Here is a 15,317-nt window from a genome sequence, read left to right on the forward strand (position 1 = left end):
GAGAAGGTGGCTAGAATTTCCCAGATGCTTCTGAGAGGTCCCTTTGTTCCACCTTCATGAGACACGGTCCCTTCCCTGTGGAAGCTCTGCTGGGAGAGCAGCCCTATGCATCGGTTTCCCTCTGCCTTCTTGCCGTGGCAGGGCAGTGATGTGTTCCCTCTCAGATGGGTCCTGAGACCTGGCTGCCCATGGGAGGAGGCTGGCCTCAGAGGAGCCCTGGGACCCTGGCATGGCCTCGTTTGCTCAGCTCTGGTTCTGGGCTGCCAGGGTTCAAATCCCAGCTGTGGCATCAAGAACAAATAACCTAGCATCCCTGTGCCTTGGTTTCCTCCTCTGTAAAGTGTAATCATGATGAGCCTTACCTTACAGAGCGCTGTGAGTAGATGAATGAAGAATCCACGTCAAGTGCTGAGAAAATGTCTGAGAACATACACACGTAGACACACATACACACAGTTAATGAATCCAGGCGTTTGTAAGTCCCTGCTGCATGCTGGAGATACCCCAATGAGGAAGGAGGGTGTGGAGCTTGCTTCAGGGAACCCGCCTGCTGCCTGAGATGGGTAGACCCCTTGCAGCTGATCAGGACAGTGAAGGGAGATGCACTTTGGTGCCAGAGGAAGGGGGCTGATGCTGCCGGACCCCAGGGATGAGGACAAGCAGGTGGGCAGTTTTTATTTATGGCTACCACCTTCCCCTCAGCTCTGGCCCTCAGACCTGGGGGAGCTTTGGGAGCCAGGCTCCCTCAATCCTGCTTGGCATTGGAGGGATGGCACCTATCCCCACCTCCTTGGACTGAGGTCTGACTGGCCCTGGCCTGACAGCTTGGAATTCTGCTCTCTGCCGATCCCAGGCTGGGTTTCCAAGGCCCCTTCCTCTTGGGCTCTGGGAGGTAGCAGTGATGGATTGATCTGCCCGTCAAGAAGTCTCTAAGGGAGGCCAGGCGCGGTGGCTCAAGCCTATAATCCCAGCACTTGGGGAGGCCGAGACGGGCGGTTCATGAGGTCAGGAGATCGAGACCATCCTAGCTAACATAGTGAAACCCCGTTTCTACTAAAAAAAAAAAAATACAAAAAACTAGCCGGGCGAGGTGGCGGGCGCCTGTAGTCCCAGGCTGAGGCAGGAGAATGGTGTAAACCCGGGAGGCGGAGCTTGCTGTGAGCTGAGATCCAGCCACTGCACTCCAGCCTGGGTGACAGAGCGAGACTCCGTCTCAAAAAAAAAAAAAAAAAGAAGTCTCTAAGGGAATCGCAGGTGACCAACTGGGGCCAGCACCCCAGGTCATGCTCTTGGGCCTTCAGGCACTCCCCTCAGTCACCTGGTCATCGTTCATTCCTTCCGTTGCCTTCCCTTCCACCTGCCATCTACCTGCCCACCTTGCCCGCATGCTCTTGCTACTGACTGGGCGGGGGTACCAAGTCAGATGCTGCCTGTGCCCCAAAGGGACTCAGGTCATGTAGGAGAGACAGCCTGGTGCAGTGTCCATCGGGGGGTCTTCATAGGTCCAGCTGTGCGAGTATATTCCGACTCAAGACTCCCGCAGGCCCACCCCTTGGCCCCAGATTCCCAGAGAGGCCCGTCGGATGGGGAGCAGCTTGCTGCCAGGGCAGAGGCAGGCTTTCGTCTGCCATGGGGTCTTTGAAGCAATCTGAGCCATAGCCCATGCAGCTGTCCAGGAGCCATTCTCTGTGACCCTCCAAGTGACAGCTCAGGAATGAGGGACTGGGTCTCACAGTGGATAGTGACTCACAGGGAGCCAGCCTGGCTTTGAAAGCTCTTGCCTAAGGGGCCAGTAGTCTTCTAACATCCATACAGGTGTGGCTTCAACTCCCTATGTGGGATGTGCCCAGTTTGCAAGTCACCGCAATGAGCGAAGCAAAGCTCCGGTTTCTCTACCAGGCATAGAATCTGCTTATAGTTCCTGTCCGTCCGGACGCTATTCCTGTGCAGGCCGTGCTGCCAAAGGCAGTGGTTGCCTGGTAACATGGCTGACACGCCACTGTTTGCAGGTTTCTAGGGGAACAGAGCTAGAAACCTAGTCAAAGGCCAGCTCTTCACACAGAAGAGGAAAGGGATTGATTAACTTTTATCTATACCTGGAGAGGAGACAAGTATAGTAGAAGGTGATGTGGAAGTAGCGAAGTGTCCTAAGAAGCTCATAAACTTTGGAGTCAGGGTTCATATCTTGGCACAAAGGAGATACTTTGAAAAATGTCATTTAGAATAATTTGTATGAAGGCCTTTCTTTTTTGAGATGGAGTCTCGCTCTGTCTCCTAGGCTGGAGTGCAGTGGCGCCATCTCGGCTCACTGCAAGCTCCATCTCCTGGGTTCATGCCATTCTCCTGCCTCAGCCTCCTGAGTAGCTGGGACTACAGGCGCCTGCCACCATGTCCGGCTAATTTTTTGTATTTTCAGTAGAGACAGGGTTTCACCATGTTAGCCAGGATGGTCTTGATCTCCTGACCTCGTGATCCACCCACCTCGGCCTCCCAAAGTGCTGGGATTACAGGCGTGAGCCACTGCACCCAGCCATTTGTATGAAGGTCTTTTTTTTTTTTTTTTTTTGAGACGGAGTCTTGCTCTGTCGCCCAGGCTGAAGTGCAGTGGCCGGATCTCAGCTCACTGCAAGCTCCGCCTCCCAGGTTTACGCCATTCTCCTGCCTCAGCCTCCCGAGTAACGGGGACTACAGGCGCCCGCCACCTCGCCTGGCTAGTTTTTTGTATTTTTTAGTAGAGACAGGGTTTCACCAGGTTAGCCAGGATGGTCTCGATCTCCTGACCTTGTGATCCGCCCGTCTTGGCCTCGCAAAGTGCTGGGATTACAGGCTTGAGCCACCGCGCCCGGCCATGTATGAAGGTCTTAATGGACAGCAGCATAAAGGAGGGTCAAGGAAGACTTTCAGAGAAGGGAAATGTGGTTTTAGAGTTAAAGGATTGCTTTGGGAAGCTGAGGTGGGAGGATTGCTTGATGCCAGGAGTTCAAAACCAGCCTGGGCAACATAACAAGACCCAGTCTCTACAAAAAATTTAAAAATTAGCCAGATATGGTAGTGCACGCTTGAGACCCACTTACTTGGGAGGCTGAAGTCAGAAGATCACTTGAGCTTGGGAGTTTGAGGCTACAGTGAGCTGTGATTGTGCCATTGCACTCCAGTCTGCCACAGAGTAAGACCCAGTCTCTTAAAAAAAAAAAAGTTAAAAAACGAATGGATGTTCCCAGGCAGAGAACAGGGAGAAGGGTGTTATTGGTGGAGGCAACAGCAGGAGGAAAGGCCTGGCATCACGACCACACCCCAGGCAGACCCTATCACTTCCTCCCAGCCCCTCCTTGCTTTCATGGTAGCCCCACACCGTCAGCCATTGCTAGGAACACTGGGGCAACAGAAAAGGCCAAAAATAACCCAGGGAGAAGTTGCCCGTCCTCCCTGATTCTCCTTCTTGGCCCCTGCAGGACAGTGGCAGAGACAGCTGGTGGGGCCAGGCCTCCAGGGCTCAGGCACCTTGTTCCAGCCTGTGGTCCCTGCACATCCTGTGTGCTGGCACATGACACGTCCTATCGATAGGTTAATCCTTCTAGCACCCTGCCAGGTCAGTGATATAGCCCCCGTTTTACAGAAGAGGAAACTGAGGCTCAGAGGGGCTAGGTGCTCAGCCCAGGACACACAAGAACTAAGAAACTAAGGCCGGATTCAAATTCATGTCCTTGATGCCAAAGCCCTTCAGAAGACAGCCTGCCAGGAGCAATGTGATCTGTACTGAGACAGATGGGAACACTGTGTGGCTGTGAGAGCCCAGGAGTCCCTGAACCTGGCCTTGGAGAATCAGGGGAGGGTTCTTTGGGGAGTGGTAGCAGAGGTGAGGTGCTGGTGTTGTGGGAGATGGGTCTGGTGGGATCAGGTGAGTTTGAGGAGTCTGAGGGCACCAGGAGGTAGTGAATATCCAAATCTGGGCAAGAGCAAGGTGATCTCGAGACAGAGACCCACAATTCAGGGCCTTAGGAATTGGTTTCTGAGGCTCTAGTCTGTGCCTCGGGCTTTGCAGCTCATTTCAATCCTGTCCCTTCTCTTTGCTGTCAATGCCTTCTTATCCTTAAAAGCTCAGGTCAAGCATCACCTTCTCCACGAAGCCTTCCCTGACTCCCCGTTCTGATCTTTATCCCTCCTTCAATGTGGAGACCCAGTGGATACATGTGACTAAAAGCTAGAGCACTGGGGATAGGTGACCACCTCATTCAGGTCAAAGAGGGTGCCTGCTTCCTTTAGGCTTCGGGGAACCAGGAACTCATCTTCTGGGAGATGAGTTGAGGAGGGCTGTGTGCAGGAGGGCTCCTGGCTGTGTGAGTTTGTGTAGTGCCTGAGTTTTGCTGCAGTTCGGGTGAGCTGGGGGCTCAGTATGTTTCAGTCTTGGCTCTGTTGCTTAGTGATGCCTAACTTTTGTTCTGTTCCCAGCCTACCCACCAAGGAGGAGGAGTCATTGCTGCCATTGTCATCCCTTCCCCAGCCAGAGCCTGAGGATCCCCTGTCCGCCCTCCCCCAGGGGCCTCCCCAGCCCCCCTCTCCACCTCCCTGCCCCCCAGAGATACCTCCAAAGCCAGTACGCCTGTTCCCGGAGTTCGGTGAGTGCTGCAGCCAGGGGATGTGGCTCTGGGTGGATGACCTGGGATCCCTGGGATCAGGCCTCTGGAGGGTATGCAAGGATCACACTCCCTTCTGTGCAACCCTGCCACCAGCCCATTCTGTGGCCCCGGGCAGGTCACAGCCTCCCTGAGTGCTATTCTCTTCATCCTCACAATGGAGACAGTGCCCACCTATCTGGCCTCCTGACTGTTAAGTGTGGGGCCATGGCCAGCTTTGCCAGTTACCCGTGGTCTGATTTTCCATGGTGTTGGGTGGTTTGCTTTTCCTGGGGTTGGCGACATTTCTTGATTCATATTGCCTTTGACAGTCCTTACCCTGACCCCCAGGCGCACCACTGACTCAGACCTCCCTGTGGTGTCCCAGCCTCTCCTCTGCCACCCTTTAGTGCTGTCCTGAGGCCTGAGGGTATAAATCACACTTCCTATCCCCTGTGCCTGTTTTTGAAAGCCAGGGGGAAGTGGGGGTGGGGGTCTTGGCATGGGGGAGGCTTTGTGAAGCCCAGTGTGGTGCCCCAGGAGAGGAGGCCAGGCCCCTTGCCCTGAGTCCCCGCAACCCCTCTCTCACCAGATGACTCTGACTACGATGAGGTCCCAGAGGAGGGGCCAGGGGCCCCAGCCAGAGTGATGGCCAAGAAGGTGGGGCTAGGCATGGGACTGTCTGCCTGTCAGTGTGTTGGGGAGGTACCCAGCTGCCTGTCAGATCCTGGGGACCACCATACAGAGAGTGGGCAGCCATTTCTCGGGAGGCTTCCCCTTTCCCCACCTCACTCTCTTGCCATACAGGGGTCAGGAGTCACGTGTAGCCACAGCGCCCTGGGCCAGGGGTCGGGGCTCTGGTGTGGCTCCCCCAGGCCCTGGCTGCATGTGTATGGGCATGTGGCCTCCCTCCCGCCACCCTCTGTGTCAGGAGCTCGTGTCTTATCCCAGAGTGTCTGTCTCTCTTTCACTTCTTGCGTTCCCGTGTCTGTCTGTCTTGCCTGCCTAGCCTGCAGCCTTTTTCTCTGTCCCTTTCTCTTTCTGTTTTTGTCTGTGTCCTAGGTCGGTGTCTGCCACTGGCTCTCCTGTCCCTGTGATCTGGGTCCCTGTGTGGTCTCTGCTGGCAGGGGGAGGGGAGTGTGAGGAAACAGAACTAAAAGTGCTGGGCTGTGCGGGTCGGGGCTGTGTGGACAGAGGGGGTGTGGCAGCCCCGGGTGGGTGTGATCTGTGGTTTGAAGGAAAGGATGACGCTGAGTGGGTCTCGGGGGCAGGAGGAGTCCCCACTGAGCCGAGTCCCACGGGCCGTGCGTGTGGCCAGTCTGCTGAGCGAGGGAGAGGAACTGTCGGGGGATGACCAAGGGGATGAGGATGAGGATGACCACGCCTATGAGGGCGTCCCCAAGTGAGTGTCTGGCCACCCTCCTTCCTACTGCTCAGCCCAACCCCAGCCCGCCCCCTCTTCGCCTCCTCAGCCCAGCCCCCCATCCCCTCATCTCTTGCTAGTGGCGGATGGCACACCAGCAGCCTGAGCTTGTCCTTGCCCAGCACAATTGCTGCGCCACACCCCATGGACGGGCCGCCTGGGGGCTCCACCCCCGTCACACCAGTCATCAAAGCTGGCTGGCTGGACAAGAACCCACCGCAGGGGTGAGTGAGGCCTCTTGGGTCCTGCCGTGCTCTGCATGGGGGAGCGGGGGACAGTGTCCAGGACCCCAGGATGCTGGTATCACGGATCTGAAAGCCAGAAGGGCCTGAGATGATTTGCACAGGTCTCCCTCCAGGCAGACTGTGACCACCGATGATGCCCTCCAGACCCATTTTATTGCCCTGAAAATTGGGAGATCGCTGGGCATGGTGGCTCACACCTGTAATCTCAGCACTTGAGATGCTGAGGTGGGAGGTTTGCTTGAGGCCAGGAGTTTGAGACCACTCTGGGCAACATAGCGAGACCTTGTCTTTACAAATAAATTTAAAAATTAGCCAGGTGCAGTGGCTCATACCTGTAGTTCTAGCTACCTGGGAGACTGAGGTGGGAGAAGCACTTGAGCCCAGGCATCTGAGGCTGTAGTGAGCTAGGCCTCTACTACTGCCTTCCAGCCGGTGTGGCAGAGTGAGACCCTGTCTCAAAATAAATAAATAAAATAAAATAAAATAAAATAAAAGAGATGTGCTACTTTGAGTCTGACTTCAGTCACTTTTGCTGTGAAATCCATCTTCTTGCCAATGGCCATTTGGGATCCTTCCTCCCTAGAACCTGGCTGATCCTCACTCTGTGGCTTCTGAGGGCTGGGGTAGTCCTGGAACGTGTCCTCCCACCCCCAGTCATTTGCCTGTTGTCCCTCTCCCTCTCCAGATCTTACATCTACCAGAAACGATGGGTGAGACTGGATGCTGATCACCTGCGATACTTTGACAGTAACAAGGTGAGGCCTGCCTCAGTCCTGACGTGACCCTGCTGTAGCCTAGGCTGGCCCCAACACTGGAACGAGGTGGCGTCCCTCCCCAGAGGAGTCCTCGCCAGAGCTCTAAGTCTGACCCCTTAACCCATGTCCTCCTGGCCCTCTGCTGCAGTCAGGGTCAGCACAGGGTCTTGTCTCTGACCAGCTGCAGGAGACAGGGCTGCAGCCTTCATTTCGGCTGAGGCTGGAGCGAGGGGCTGGGTCCCATAATACAGCTCCTGTCTCTCCCCCAGGACGCTTACTCTAAGCGCTTTATCTCTGTGGCCTGCATCTCCCGCGTGGCTGCCATTGGTGACCAGAAGTTTGAAGTGATTACAAACAACCGGACCTTTGCCTTCCGGGCAGAGAGTGATGGTGGGGAGTGTGGAGTGTTGTGTGTGTGTGTGTGTGTGTGTGTGTGTGTGTGTGTGTGTGGAAGTGGGTAGAGAAGACTGGAAGTTTGGGCAGGGGAGGGAGAAGAGAAGCATGGCACATCTGCCGTCTCACATCACATCCAGGGAGGCGTGGTCCCTTTGTGAGGTGGGTGGAGGAAGGGGGCACCCTCTGTGACCAGCTCTGTGCTTGGCACGGTCACTGACTCCTCAGAACCACACAATCAGCGGGAGCAGGCTTGGAGGGGTGAGGTCACTTACCCAGCATCAGTGGCAAAGCTGGGATTGAGCCTGAGCTCGTTCAAGTCAGAGAAGTCAAGCAAAATGATAGGGGGGCAATCTGGGTGGGCTTTCTGGAGGAGGTGTTGCCTGAGGAGCCTAGGGTCAGGAGACCCCTGAGGGGCTCCCTGCCAGGCCGACCTTGGGCTTACTCCTCCACCCTTCTCCTGTAGTGGAGCGGAAGGAGTGGATGCAGGCCCTGCAGCAGGCCATGGCTGAGCAGCGTGCCCGGGCCCGGCTCTCTAGCGCTTATCTGCTGGGAGTTCCAGGCTCAGAGCAACCTGACCGCACTGGCAGCCTGGAGCTTCGTGGCTTCAAGAATAAGCTGTATGTGGCCGTGGTCGGGGACAAAGTGCAGCTCTATAAGAATCTAGAGGTGCTAAGGGGTCACAGAACCTCTCCCCTGCCCATGCCCGCCTACCCTGCCCCAGGCTCACCTAGGACATTAGCTCTGCCTTTTCTGTTCCCTCTTTTCCTGCACTGAGCCCAGCCCTTTGCCTGGATGTGTCCTCGCTTTCCCCAGTTCTGACCACTTCCCCCAAGCTCTGAGCATCACCCTCCAGTCCCTGCCCTGGCCCCTGCGCCCCCGCACCTCTGCTCATTGCTGTGTGGGCCCTGAACCTGCAGCCCCTTGCCCCGCCCAGCTTCCCGTGTCACCCACTGTCTCCCTCCTGGGCACCCCCCCAGTCCCTGAGTTGCACCACCTTCCCTTCCTCTCCCCGTCCCAGGCCTCATGCCCTGCCCCTAAAGCCTTGCCCTCATCCCGTCCCACCCGCCCTCCAGGAGTACCACCTGGGCATTGGCATCACCTTCATCGACATGAGCGTAGGCAACGTGAAGGAAGTGGACCGGCGCAGCTTCGACCTCACCACGCCCTACCGCATCTTCAGGTGACCCTCCATCCTCTTGGCTCACCGGCATCCTCATTCCTTCCTAATGTTTTCCTTTTGCTCAACGTGGGAGGCTGCCCCTTCCTGTGGGATTGGTTCTCTCACCCTGCCCTGCCCTGCCCCACCTGTGGAACCCCTCTCCCGTCACTTGCTAACTCACTCTGATCTCCCTTCCTCCTAAGAGGTCTCACTCTCCACTGTGCCGCTTGGCCACTGCTGTCCTCCCCTGCCCGCCATGCTGCTCAGGGGTTGCCCATGCTGGCCTCCTGCACCCACTGCCCCTGTGCCTACGCCACCCCTGGAGAGTGCTCTTGTCTCTCATAAAGCTGCTCCTCAGTCATTGTCTCTGGGCCACCAAGGCTCTGCCGTCTTGGTTTCCTCTGACCTTAGCTGTCCCTTGGTGTCTTTCTTTGTCCTCTGCCCTCTCCCTGGGCAGCCTTGCCCACTCCCAGGCCTTTAGCCGCTACCTCTGACGTACTGAACTATGCCTGGGTTCGAATCCTGGGTCCGTCACTGACTAGCTGTGTGACCTGGGAAATCACTTGGCCTCTGTGTGCCTCAGTTTCCTGGGGAAGTGTTTGTAATACTGGTAGTAACTGCTCAATAAACACTAGCATCACCCCCAACCCTCCCACTTCTCTGCTCTTAGCCCAGGTGTCTATCTCCAGCAGGATCTTTCTGCTGAGCTCTGTCCTGCATGTTTGACGGCTGTAGTCACCTCCTGCTTTCAGCTCCCTGTTCTTCCCAGGGGCCTGTCTCTCCAACCAAGAGGGAAGGACTCATGCCTTTCCTTTTTTTCTTCTTTTTGAGACAGAGTTTTGCTCTGTCTCCCAGGCTGGAGTGCAGTGGCACAATCTCGGCTCACTGCAACCTCTGTCTCCAGGTTCAAGTGATTCTCCTGCTTCGGCCTCCCCAAGTAGCTGGGATTACAGGTGCATGCCACCATGCTAATTTTTGTATTTTTAGTAGAGACCGCATTTTGCCATGTTGGTCAAGCTGGTCTCGAACTCCTGACCTCAGGTGATCCACCCACCTTGGGCTCCCAAAGCGCTGGGATTACAGGGGTGAGCCACTGCGCCTGGCCCGTGCCTTTCCTTTTTACCCCATCTGGCCCCATCCCTCTGCCGTCACCCTTCTGGCCCAGGCCTGGTGGACCCTTGGCCCCAGCGCCTGCCTCCTCACTCTTAGGCCACCTGTGCCTGTCAGCCTCTTTACTCCAACTGCTTTGACTGCTGGGGGGCCTTATTTTTGAGGGAGAAGTTTTTATTTGCTCATTTCTTGCATTTGAAGTTCTCTTTGATGACATCCTTGGCCTGAGATTCTTTGCCATAGACCTTAACTACCACACAGCTACAGCCCCACCGGACCGGCGTTCTCTGATTGTCAGTCTGAGAGGCCTGCCCATTCCTGGGTTTCTTGTTGTCATCAACCCTAAAGAGGTAGACTTGGTGTTCTACACAAAGGGCCTCCCCCAGCTGGCATGCGTGGCTCATTGCATTTGGGTGCGAGCACAGGAAGGTGAGCTTGGCGTCTTGGCTCCACCTTTGGCAGCTTTGCAAATTGCACCTGCTAGGTTGTGGAGGAGGAGGTCTCCAGCACCTCCATAAGATGGCATTAACGGCCATCACACCTCCAGCAGCGATGCCTTCCTTGGCTGTGGCAATGGGTTATGGGTGGAGTAGACTCATGGTCACATGTGTGACTCGGTGGTGGCAGGGAAAGAGCCAGAAGGGTCTTTTTAAAACTAAATTTTTTCAGGGACAGTCATCATTTATTGTTCAACCAGGGCCTCCCACCCTGAAGAGCAGGGCATGCTATGGCAGCCACAGGTGTCTGGGTATGCTGGGCCAATGGAGTGCCTTGTGGGGTGAGGTCATGGAGCATGTCACAGTTGGGGCTGGGATGGGAATGAGGATGGGGATGGGAGGAGTCTTTTAAAGACATCTCTGTACCCTCCCCTCCTTTCCACTTAAACCCTCTGTGGATTCTCCATCGTCCTCAGGGTGCACTTTGACTTCCTCTGCCTGATGCAGGCCTGTCCTCTCCGTCTTCCAGCCTCTTCTCTGCCAGTCTGCCCTCTTGTCTCCTGGAATGCCCCCTGTGCCATCCTGCCCCTTTGCACATGCTGGTCCCTCTGTCTAGACTGCCCTTTCACCTCTTCACCTGGCTCAGCCCTTCTGATCTGTCAAACCTTAGCTCAGGCATCATTTTCTTCCCAGCAGCCTTCATTCCGCAGGCTGGGCAGAGCCCCCCACTGGGCTTCCCTGCCCCCATATGCTGTTGGGTTCCTGGTGTCCTTGCCTTTGTCCACACCTACTTTCCCTACTAGAATGGGATGCCTCACTCTTTTGCCTAAGCGCTCCCAACACCTTGTCCCCCACTTCATTCTGTGCCTCTTAGTGCTGCCCCCAAATCCCTCTGAGTCTATCCCCACCAACCTCCCCACCCCTGTGTCCCCAGCTTCTCTGCTGACTCAGAGCTAGAGAAGGAGCAGTGGCTGGAGGCCATGCAGGGAGCTGTCGCCGAGGCCCTGTCTACCTCGGAGGTGGCTGAGCGCGTCTGGGCTGCAGCCCCCAACAGGTTCTGTGCTGACTGCGGGGCTCCCCAGCCTGACTGGGCCTCCATCAACCTCTGTGTCGTCATCTGCAAGCGCTGTGCAGGTGTGTGTGCTGGGGTTGGGGCACCAGGCAGAGGTGTGGCGGGGTTGGCCATTTGGGATGCCAGGTGTCCTATCTGGAGGGAGGGCCTGGAGTGGAGACAGCAGTCAGAGAGCTGCTATTGATGAGGCTTCTCCTGCACACCAGGCCTTTCCCCTGTGATTAGCCTTGAGTCCTTACATTGCCAGGCTGGGGTTCAACTTCTCCCATCACGGGTGGGGACACGGAGGCACAGGGAGAGGAAATGGCTTATTCAGGGTCACCTGGCAAGATTTGAGCCCAGGCTTGTTGGGGTCCGGTGTTCCTCTCATGTCAGAAGAATAGGGGAGGCCGGGCAAGAGGAATTGGCAGGAGCCAGGCAGGGCTTTGCATGCAGAGGGAGGAGCTGGTGTTTTGTCTGGAGGGCGATGGGTGGCAGGGACGTGGTCAGATTTGTGGGTCAGACTCTGGTTGGTGGGTGGAAACTGAGTTAGAGGGGCAAGACTAGAGACCAGTGAGGAGACTGCCATAGGATCCAGGAGAGGGAGGAGGAGGAAGCCTGGCCTGGGGAAGCCGTGAGCATTTGAGGGCTGTTGAGGATCTATGGTGGAAAACTCTCAATGACTGGATGAGGAAGATGAAATGCAAGATGGCTGAGCCCAGGGTTCATTCATCTGCTCAATCAAGGCCACTCAATTTGGCCACTGCGTACCAGATGCTGGGGATTCTGTCCTCCTGGGAGCTGACATAGCCCAGGTGGTGGCCGTGGGCTGCCGGAGGTGGGGATCCAGGTGGAGGAGCAAGTCTTGGGAAGTGTGCTGGGGAGGCCCTCTGTGAGGAGGTGACATGCCCGCTGAGATCTGAATGGCAAGAAGGAGTGGCCATGAGGACATGGGTGATGACAGTCTGGGTAGAAAGATGATGGAGGGGAAGCAGGTAAGGAGTTGTGATCTAATTCTGGGAGCCACTGGAGGGTGAAAGCAGGGATTAGAAGTCAGGGATTTGCATTTTAAAGAGATCACCTCTGGCAGGGCTATGTTAAGAGTGGCCTGCAAGAGGCCAAGCATGGCTCCAGGGAGCCAGTTGCAGAGGGCTGGTACAGGAGCCCAGGTGAGGATTACAGGGCTCAGTCCTGCCCTGTGGGGAGCAAGAGAGCATGGCTGGATTCCAGAGCTGCAAGCAGGCCTACCCCCTGGGGCCTGCCTGTGGCCTGTCATCCCTGCCTGTCCCAGTGGACACTGGGGGTGGGTAAGTGATTCTGTGAAGGGGAGGGCACAGGTGATTCTGGGTCTGGCCCTGTGTCTACAGGAGAGCACCGTGGCCTGGGCGCTGGCGTCTCCAAGGTGCGGAGCCTGAAGATGGACAGGAAGGTGTGGACAGAAACACTTATCGAGGTGGGGATGCCCCTGCTTGCCACTGATACTTGGGCTCTGCCCCATTCAACAGCTGTCTGGGTCTCCCAGCCCCCTCCCTATCTCAGTGACCACAGCACCTTGGAGCTAGAAGAGACCCTTAATGATAATCTAGTGGGTGGGAATTTCGGAAAAGCAATTTTTGGCAAAGTCAGCAAACTGGCCAGTGAGCTAAGAATGTTTTTATAGTTTTAAAGTGTTATGTTTAAAAAAAAAAAAAAAAAAAGGAAGAAAATGCAGCAGAGACTGTATGTGTTCTGTAAAACCTAAAATATTTACTATTCGGCCCTTTAGAGAAAGAATTTGCTAACTCCTGATCTTATTTCACTTTCATCCATTGAATAGATGTGTAAACTGAGGTCCTGGGCAGGGCTGTAATCTATCTGAGATTACCCTGTAAATGCACATTGACCACCACCCCTGCCTCTTTCCATCGCACTTCTGGCTGACCCAGGGCCTTCTCCCCTACCTTGCACACCCTCTCAGAGGCCCTCAGCCTTCATTTCATCTGAACTCACGTGCACCAGTGGGTATATGTATGTATGCTGCGTGTGCACACACGTGTAGATTTATGCCCCTGTACTGGAAACTCCCAGGTACCCATATGTGGTAGATACAGGGGAGAACCTGCAATGGGAGGCTAGACCCAGGCTGCAGACTCCAGAGCACTTGGAGTGTCACATCCCTTTCTCACCTCCCCACAGTGTGTTTGGCACATAAGTGCTAAGGACTTTGCATATGTTAATTAACTGACTTTCAGAACAAGCCAGGAGTTAGGATTAGAATAACCAGTTTACAGCCTTGAAGCCTGGGGAGAGAAAATAACTTGCTGGAAGACACAGAGTGAATCTGTAGTGGCAGGCACTGTTATGCTTTGTTCTATGCTGTGACCCCAGCACCCCATACAGGACCTGACAAAGAGGCAAGGTGGGGGGGGGGCCTAGGAAATGGCTATGGAAGGAGGAGCCGGATGAAGGAAGGAACTGATTCCCGAATGCTGGATCCCTGCACTCACCCAGAATCCACCCCCATCCCTCTTGCCTAGAGAGGAATGTCAGGGATAGGAGAGGTTTCCAAAATCCCTGCCTACCCCATTGACTGACAGGTTAGGCACCCACCCCCGGCTATCATAATCTCAGGAATGCAGAGCTCTAGATGTGGAACTGGGTGGGGCAGCAGCAAGGCCCCCGGGACCAGGCACAGGGCCTGAGGCGTCCACCTGTCAGGCTGCTGACCCCCTGTCCTGTCACTGAGCCTGAGACCTAGGCTCAGAGCCCAGCTCTGGTGGCAGGAGCATCCCCAGCCGCCAGCAGGCCAGGCTGTCCTCACCTTCTCCATTGGGAAAGTGGGCAGATGGCCTGGCTCTCCCAGCCCCTTGCCTAACAACCTCAGAAACCAAGTTTCTGCCCGGCACGGCCCCTGGCTGTCAGCTGGCCCGTCTGACCTCCTGCACACCCCTGCAGCTCTTCTTACAGCTAGGGAATGGCGCTGGGAACCGCTTCTGGGCAGCCAACGTGCCCCCCAGTGAGGCCCTGCAGCCCAGCAGCAGCCCCAGCACCCGGCGGTGCCACCTGGAGGCCAAGTACCGTGAGGGCAAGTACCGCCGCTACCACCCACTCTTCGGCAACCAGGAGGAGCTGGACAAGGTCAGGAGACTGCAGCTCCGGGGCCCCTTGGGACCACCCTTGTCTTTCTGCTGCCCTGTTCCTTACACTGTCTTAACCCATCTCGTCTACCAGCTCAGGGAGATGCCTTGGCATATGGGGAAACTGATGTTTGGAGGGCAGAAGGGCCCTGCCTGAGCGATATGAAAAGTTCTGGCCATGCAGGGAGGAGCCAGGCCTGACCCTTGGGCCAAGGCCACGTCCCCAGCATCTGTCTGTCTCTCTCCCGATTCCTCAGTCTCCCGCACCCCGTCCTGTTGCTTCTGAATCCTGCCAAAAGGAGTGAACTTGATGGGGATGCTATTTCCTGTCAGGCTCATGAAAAACAGCTGGGCTGCTCCGACCCACCCCCATCCACACCCAACTCAAGATGAGGCCCCGTATGGGCCCCAGGCCCTGACAGGCTGGGAGCCAAGTCTCAGGCCCAGATCTGGCTCCGCCTGAGCGGGAGGCAGCCAGCTCCGAGGCAGGGGTATGCCATTTGTGACCTCTGGTTGGCCTTCAGCCCGTCCCCCAAACTGCCCCTCCCAGGCAGACTCAGTCCAGCTAGAAGCCCGGTGGGAGTCAGGCCTCCACCTCCCAGGGACCCAGGCGTCCTGCTCCCAGCCCAACCCAGTCTAGCCTGCAAGCCAGGAGGGCGGCAACTCCCATTGGTTGGGAGTGCTGGGCAGGCGGTGAGGAATTCAAATGTGGGAGGAATTAGCTACAAAACACTCCCCCCTGCCCTTCCACAAGGCAGAAGGAGCTTGAGATCCTCTGGAGGCTCTGTGGCTGACTGGGCAGCTGTGTCCAGGCCGCCAGCAGGGGTGAGGCCCCGGGCAGCTGGGATCCCCTGGCCTCTGCTAGGCAGCCCCTGCTCGCCCCTCCTCCCCTTGGCCTCTCTTCCCTCTCCTTCCTTCCTTCCTGTTCTGTCTTTCAGTCTGAGGATGGACCCCTCCAGGCCTGGGTGACTCCTTCCTCTTCTTTCCTCTCCTCCCCCGTACCCTCTTTCCC

The 15,317-nt window shown here is 56.3% G+C and overlaps 1 protein-coding gene across 4 annotated transcripts in view; it reads left to right on the forward strand.

The window, feature by feature from the left end:
* The window catches only part of ARAP1 (ArfGAP with RhoGAP domain, ankyrin repeat and PH domain 1), a 68,129-nt gene that overhangs the window by 34,653 nt on the left and 18,159 nt on the right, over positions 1–15,317 (forward strand). For 3 of the 4 annotated variants that reach the window (XM_011953056.1, XM_011953057.1, XM_011953058.1), the window contains 11 exons: positions 4,450–4,616; positions 5,206–5,273; positions 5,885–6,015; positions 6,117–6,260; positions 6,967–7,036; positions 7,306–7,426; positions 7,896–8,098; positions 8,506–8,612; positions 11,073–11,272; positions 12,557–12,642; positions 14,124–14,306. In XM_011953056.1, coding sequence (XP_011808446.1) covers positions 4,450–4,616; positions 5,206–5,273; positions 5,885–6,015; positions 6,117–6,260; positions 6,967–7,036; positions 7,306–7,426; positions 7,896–8,098; positions 8,506–8,612; positions 11,073–11,272; positions 12,557–12,642; positions 14,124–14,306 — 1,480 coding nt within the window. The remainder of the gene's footprint in view (positions 1–4,449; positions 4,617–5,205; positions 5,274–5,884; positions 6,016–6,116; positions 6,261–6,966; positions 7,037–7,305; positions 7,427–7,895; positions 8,099–8,505; positions 8,613–11,072; positions 11,273–12,556; positions 12,643–14,123; positions 14,307–15,317) is intronic. The other variant, XM_011953059.1, reaches the window with a different exon arrangement.

Source organism: Colobus angolensis, unplaced genomic scaffold, assembly GCF_000951035.1.
Source record: "Colobus angolensis palliatus isolate OR3802 unplaced genomic scaffold, Cang.pa_1.0 Scaffold355, whole genome shotgun sequence".
NCBI classification, from domain to species: Eukaryota; Metazoa; Chordata; class Mammalia; order Primates; family Cercopithecidae; genus Colobus; species Colobus angolensis.